Source organism: Leucopleurus acutus (genome assembly GCF_964270905.1).
Source record: "Leucopleurus acutus genome assembly, chromosome: 2".
NCBI lineage: Eukaryota > Metazoa > Chordata > Mammalia > Artiodactyla > Delphinidae > Leucopleurus > Leucopleurus acutus.
In genome coordinates this window covers 58477294-58484937 of record NC_139143.1, presented here as the reverse complement: position 1 = coordinate 58484937, position 7644 = coordinate 58477294, and the positions used below count along the sequence as shown (strand labels likewise).

At 37.8% G+C, this 7644-nt stretch overlaps 1 protein-coding gene across 1 annotated transcript; it reads right to left on the bottom strand.

The window, feature by feature from the left end:
* Positions 1–312: 312 nt before the first annotated feature.
* Positions 313–1016, bottom strand: LOC309957392 (transcription elongation factor A protein-like 8). The gene has a single exon (XM_082832602.1). The coding sequence runs from the start codon at positions 902–904 to the stop codon at positions 551–553; it is 354 nt and encodes a 117-aa protein (XP_082688728.1). The 5' UTR covers positions 905–1016; the 3' UTR covers positions 313–550.
* Between the last annotated feature and the right edge of the window lie 6628 nt (positions 1017–7644).

Below are 7644 nucleotides of genomic sequence, written 5' to 3'. Positions count from 1 at the left end.
AGCCTGTGCTACACAACGAGAGGCTACGATAGTGAGAGGCCCACGTACTGCGATGAAGAGTGGCCCCCACTTGCCACAACTAGAGAATGCCCTCGCACAGAAACGAAGACCCAACACAGCAAAAATAAATTAATTAATAAACTCCTACCAACATCTAAAAAAAAAAAGTCTTATAAAAAAAAAGAAATAAGCACAGTTAAATTTTTGATATATGTATCCATGTATACACACGCACACACACGCAATTTGAGATTTTCTCCTACATATGTGAGCTGATACTAAATATGCTACTTTGTAACCTGTTATGTTTTACTTTACAATATGGAATGAACATATTTTCATGCATATGTGTGAAACTTCCCAGTTGAAAAACAGACCTGGAGAATGTGTCAAAATACAAAATCCATATGCTGGTAATAAGGACACTACCTAAAGCAAAACTCCACCAGATGATTAAAAATAAAACAAAAGTCAAAGATACATCAGAAAATGCTAACAGAAAGAAAGCAGGCACCAGATTTTAATATCAGACAAAAAATAAAAAAAGAATTCAAGGCCTAAAGCACACAGGATGAGGACGGCTGCGTGAATGTCTTTGTTTCCAATGCATCATCACAAACGTGTTTCTTACTCTTCTTATCTCTTCCCTAAGCCTTTCCAACTCATCTACTCCTCTTATCATTTCTTCTGGGTCCAAATGCCTAACCGGAGTGTCCTCTTTATATCCCTGACCAGGCTGAGTCAGCCCTCCTCTAAGGTTTCCTTCTGCTTCCTGGCTTACACCTTCTTCAGAAGGTTGAGGATTTCTTTCTGCCTCCTGTGGTACAGCTTCCATAGGGCGGTCTTCCTCAGCCTTTGGCATGTTCGGTGCTTTTCCTTCATTTTCTTCACAAGACTTTTGCATGTTGAGTATTTTTCTCTTATTTCATTTTTGAATAAATTAACCCTGCAGGGATCCAAGGGATTTTCCTCCCTCTTCCCTCACTCTATTTGGGTCGCTTCCAAAAGACCAAGAGTCCTGAAAGGATCCGGGGCACTTTTCTCCTCCAGCAATAGGGAGCTGCCTATGGTCTTTTTGATGATAGTCATTCTGACAGGTGTGAAATGATATCTCATTGTGGTTTTGATTTGCATTTTTCTGATGATTAGTGATGTTGGGCATCTTTTCACGTGCCTGTTGGCCATCTGTATGTCTTCTTTGAAAAATGTCTATTTAAGTCTTCTGGCCATTTTTTAATCAGGTTGTTCATTTTTTGTTATTGTGTTGTATGAGCTGTGTCTGTGTGTCTATGTGTGTGTATATATGTATACATATATATATGATATTAACCCCTTATTGGTCATATCATTTGCAAATACTTTCTCCCATTCAGTAGATCCTTTTTTAATTTTGTCAATGGTTTCCTTTGCTGTGCAAAAGCTTTTAAGCTTAATTAGGTTCCGTTTGTTTATTTTTGCTTTTGTTTCCTTTGTCTTAGGAGGCAAATCCAAAAAAATATGGCTACAATTTACATCAAAGAATATTCTGCCTATGTTCTCTTCTAGGAGTTTTATGGCTTCAGGTCTTGCATTTAGGTCTTTAATCCATTTTGAGTTTATTTTTGTATATGGTATGAGAAAATGTTCTAATTTCATTCGTTTACATGTAGCTGTCCAGTTTTCCCAGAACCACTTATTGGAGAGATTAGACATCTTTTCCCCATTGTATATTCTTGCCTCTTTTGTCATAGATTAATTGACCATAGTGTGTGAATTTATTTCTGGCCCTCTATTCTGTTCCATTGATTTATGTGTCTGTTTTTGTGCAGGGCCATAATGGTTGGTTTTTTTGTTTGTTTGTTTGGTTTTGGTTTTTTTTTTTGCTGCGTTGCTTTTTCATTGCCGTGCGTGGGCTTTCTCTAGTTGCAGTGAGTGGGGTCTACTCTTCATTGAGGTGCATGGGCCTCACGTTGTGGTGGCTTCTCTTGTTGTGGAGCAAGGGCTCTAGGTGCGTGGTCTTCAGTAGTTGCAGCACGTGGGCTCAGTAGTTGAGGCACGCAGGCCCTAGAGCGCAGGCTCTGTAGTTGTGGCACATGGGCTTAGTTGCTCTGCAGCATGAGAGATCTTCCTGGACCAGGTATCGAACCTGTGTCCCCTGCACTGGCAGGTGGATTCTTAACCTCTGTGCCACCAGGGAAGTCCTGCCATACTGTTTTTCTTTTAATTTTACTTTATTTATTTACTTTTTATACAGCAGGTTCTTATTAGTTATCTATTTTATACATATTAGTGTATATATGTCAATCCCAATCTCCCAATTCATCCTGCCACCCCCACCCCCCCATACTGTTTGGATTACTATAGTTTTGTAGCATAATTTCAAGTCAGGGAACGTGATTTCTCCAGCTCCGTTCTTCTTTCTCAAGATTGTTTTTGCTATTTGGGGTCTTTTGTGTTTCCATACGAACTTTAAAATTATTTGTTTAGTTCTGTTAAAAATGTCTTTGGCACAGTGGTTAAGAATCTGCCTACCGGGCTTCCCTGGTGGCGCACTGGTTGAGAGTCTGCCTGCTGATGCAGGGGACGCGGGTTCATGCCCTGGTCTGGGAAGATCCCACATGCCGCAGAGCGGCTGGGCCCGTGAGCCATGGCCACTGAGCCTGCGCGTCCAGAGCAATGGGAGAGGCCACAGAGTGAGAGGCCTGCATACCGCAAAAAAAAAAAAAAAAAAAAAAAAAGGTAAGAATCTGCCTACCAATGCAGGGTACATGGGTTCTATCCCTGGTTCCGGAAGATCCCACGTGCCGTGGAGCAACTAAGCCTGTGTGCCACAACTACTGAGCCTGCACTCTTGAGCCCATGCCCCACAACTACTGAGCCCACATGCCACAACTACTGAAGCCCACAAGCTTAGAGCCTGTGCTCCGCAACAAGAGAAGCCACCGCATTGAGAAGCCCACGCACCGCAACAAAGAGTAGCCCTCGCTCAACGCAACTAGAGAAAGCCCATGCACAGCAACGAAGACCCAACGCAGCCATAAATAAATAAATAATTTAAAATGCCTTTGGTATTTTGATAGAGATTGCATTGAATCTGTATATTGCCTTGGGTAGTACGATCATTTTAACAATATTAAATCTTCCAGTCCGTGAACCCAGTGTATCTTTCTTTCTGCTTGTGTCGTCGTCTATTTCTTTCATCAGTGTCTTATAGTTTTCTGAATACAGGTCTTTTGCCTCCTTGGGTAGGTTTATTCCTAGGTATTTTATTCTTTTTGATGCTATGGTAAATGGGATTGTTTTCTCAATTTCCATTAGTTAGTTCTTTGTGTATAGAAAAGCAACAGATTTCTGTATATTAATTTTGTGTCCTACAACTTCACCAAATTCATTAAAGAGCTCTAGTAGTATTTTGGTGGGGTCATTAGGATGTTCTACGTGTAGTATCATATCATTTCAAACAATAACATTTTTATTCCTCTTTTTCAATTTTGATTCCTTTTCTTTTCTTTTTTTTTTTGGTATGATTACTGTGGTTAGGACTTCCAATACTGTATTGAATAAAAGTGGCGAGAGTGGGCAACCTGGTCTTGTGGAACAAGTATGATCTTGGGGGAAATGCTTTTAGCTTTTCACCATTGAGTATGTTAACTGTGGGCTTATCATACATAGTCTTTATTATGTTGAGGTATGTTCCCTCTATAACCACTTTGATGAGAGTTTTTATCATAAACTGATGTTGAATTTTCTCAAAAGCTTTTTCTGCATCTATTGAGATGATCATATGGTTTTTATTCTTCAAGTTTTTAATATGGTGTATCACATTGATTTGTGGATACTGAACCATCCTTGCACCCCTAGGATAAATCCCCCTTGATCCTGGTGTATGATCCCTTTAATGTATTGTTGGATTCAGTTTGCTAATATTTTGTTGAGGATTTTTGCATCTATGTTCATCAGTAATATTGGCCTGTAATTTTTTTTTTTTTTTTTTTTTTTTGCGGTACGCGGGCCTCTCACTGTTGTGGCCTCTCCCGTTGCGGAGCACAGGCTCCAGACGCACAGGCTCAGCGGCCATGGCTCACGGGCCTAGCCGCTCCACGGCATGTGGGATCTTCCCGGACCAGGGCACAAACCCGTGTCCCCTGCATCGGCAGGCAGACTCTCAACCACTGTGCTACCAGGGAAGCCCGGGCCTGTAATTTTTGTGTGTAAGTGTGATATTTTTGTCTGGTTTTGCTATCAGGGTGGCCTTGTAGAATGAGTTTGGAAGTGTTCCTTCCTCTGCAATTTTTCTGGAATAGTTTGAGAAGGACAAATGTTAACTCTTCTCTAAATGTTTAATAGAATTCGCCTGTGAAGCCATCTGGTCCTGGACTTCTGTTTGTTGGGAGTTTTAAAATCACAGTTTCAATGTCAGTACTTGTGATCGATCTGTTCATATTTTCTATTTCTTCCTGGTTGAGTCTTGGGAGATTGTACATTTCTACGGATTTGTCCATTTCTTCTAGACTGTCCATTTTATTGGCATATAATTGTTCATAGTGTCTTATGATCCTTTGTAACCTTATGCCATAATATCTTTTAAAACCTAATCTAATGATATTTTATCACTCTGCCATGTTCTGTGGATTACACAGATCTACTCTTGTACAATACAAGAGGAATTACGTAAGACTCTGAGTACCAGGAGGTGAGAATCCTTTGGGGACATCTTGGAGGCAAGGTACAACATAACAGTAACCATGGAATTATTATCTGGATGTATAAAAATATATGCTTTTTGTAATTTAGCAATACAATCAGACTTCTAAATCTAATAAAGGCTAGTTTCAAAATACTTACCCTAATCATCATGTTTAATGGCAAAACATTAAAAACATTCTCTTTCAAACCAGGAAAAAGACAGAAATGCCCACTTTCCCCACTCTACTCACCATTGTATTACAGGCCTTAGCCAGTGTAATAAGGCAAGACAAGGAAAGAACTTGAAAGGAAGACATGACCCTGTAATTCTTTGGTGATGATATGATTCCTGCATGAAAAACTGAGAAAGAATCTATGAACAGTTAATGAGAGCAGTTAGTAAAACTTCTAGATATGATTATACCAGCAGCAAAAAAGAACATTTATTTAAAAATGATAGCCTTACTGTAGCAACAAAAACTGTTAAATAATCTGGAAAAAACGTATAAGATCTTAGTGGAGAAATTTATAAAAGCTTATTGAAAGACATTAAGGAAGACTAAATAAATAGTGAGATATAGCCTATTCTTGAATAAGAAAAATCAGGCAAGAGAGTCATGCCCTACTAGATTGAAAAAAATCTTAACATTCAGTTGTAATTATTGAAACAATGTGGTATTGACAAAAAGATTAATAAGTCTATGGAACTGACAAGAAAGCACAGAAACAGACCATGCTTTGGGAACTTGACATACAATAGAGTTTTCAGTTGAGAAAAGATGCTCAATTGGACCTATTTAAAGTTTTTTCCTTGTATCAAACAAAAATAAATTCCAAGTGGATGATTAAAGACTCAAATATGAAAAACAAAACTTGTAAAACTTCTAAAATAAATTACAGAAAACCTTCTTTGTGATCCCATGGTGAAAGAATTTAAGACAGAAAAGGGTGAAACCATAAAAGAAAATATTGCTACTTTCTGTCCATCAAAATACACTATAAAAAGAGTGGAAAATGCAATAAACAACCTAGAAGAGACTTGTAATGTATATAACTGACAAAGTATTAGTACTCATAATATTTTTAAATTCTACAGAGAAAATCTAATGGAAATACAAGCAAAAGCCTTGATGTTATGAAAGAAAAAACACAAATGGCCACTAAATATATGAAAATGCTCAAAGTCCCTAGTAATCAGAGAAATTCAATCTAAAACTATAATCATATTTCATATCATGTGTACCGTACAGGCAAAACATAAAGGGTGATGAAGATGTAGAACAACAGGTACTCGCATTTACTACCAGCGAAAGTTGGTACAACCATTTTGGAAGACAATTTGGTATTTTTCTGGTGTTCTATTGCTGCATACAAGCCACCCCAAATTTAGTGACTTAAAATAACATTCCACAGTTTCTGTGGGTCACAAATTGGAAGGGGCTTGGCTGGGCAGCTCTGGAATCATTCATTCAGTTCCAGTGGGTCATCTGGGAGTTGGGGCCACTAGGAACTGGCTGGAATCATTCTTCATATTGTCTCAGCATCCCTCCTTGGGACCTCTCCACTTGGGCAGCTAGATTGAGCTCATAGCATGGTGGCCTCCGGCCTCTGGTTGGTCAGAGTCCTTATAAGGAAGCTAAAATCTTTTAGGAGCAAGTATTTGAGCTAACAAAATAGAAGGTGTATGGCCCTTTATAAACTAGCTTTGAAAGTCACACAGAGTAACTTCCACCATTCTCTATTGATTTAAAGTTACAAAAGCTCACCCACTATCAAAGAAAGGGGACATAGACTCCATGTCTTGATGGGAGATATGTCAAAGTCACATTGTAAAAAGAGCATTTGGATGGAAGATATTTTTGTTGCTATCTTTAGAAAATGTTATGTGCCATAGGCACTATTTACTAAAATTTACTTCACTCCTGGATATTTACCTTACAGAAATTCCTTCCCATATGCATCTGGAGACATAACACTTTGTAATTACAAAAAACTGAAAACATCATGTTCAGCAACACTGGAATGGATAAATATACGGCAATATTCTTCATAAGTGAAAGTGAATGAACTCTAACCACACATATTGATATGAAAGAATCACAAAAACAATGTGGAACTGAAAAGGCAAATTGTAGAATATATATATCATTTATATCAAGGTCACAAATAAGTAAAGCTATTTATGCTACTTCATGTTATATTGTTTAGGAGTATCTATATTTGTGGTAAACTAGTAAATTATAGAGAAAAGCAAAGGAATGAGTAACATAAAATTCAGGATAGTGGTTTCCTGGGGGGAAAACAAGCAGAAGGAGAATAGTTTGGGAGGGGTATACTGGGAGCTTTAAGGTTCTGGGCTGTTTTATTTCTTAAGCTGAGTGGTAGTTACTGTTCATTTTAATAATAAACTGTTTATTAGGTTTTGAATTTGAATTAGGTTTGAAAACAGAACAGTTTAATAATAATATTTAAAATAAATGTATATATTCGTGACAATTCTCACAAAATTCAAAAAATATGTATTTATATAAAGGGCTTTGCCACATGTATAATGAACCTCCTTTCCCAAGAAAGTATATTAGCCAAGTTTAGAAATAGGAAACTTGTTTTCTCCTCTGATAATAGACATCTGAAACATTATATTTACATAGCACCATTGATATGATAGACTGGTATGCAAAGTTTGCATTGATTTTAAAGCTAAAACATGAGATTTCAAAGACATTGAGTGGGGATATGGGGACAAACGCTTAAATTTCTTGATGAATGGGACATTTGAGTTTATTCTTTCTCTGTAAGGAGATATTTTGGCAGAAAAGTTTTGAGAAGCTCTGAGTCTCCTGGCCAACTTGATTACTCATTATTTCCTGAACACATCCTGTATCTTCTGACTTCGTGCTTTGGCTCCTGCCAAACCTTTCAAGTCACAAAATTTACTTGGTAAAATAGAGGAGGTAAAAAGCCAACTTGTTCTTGTCC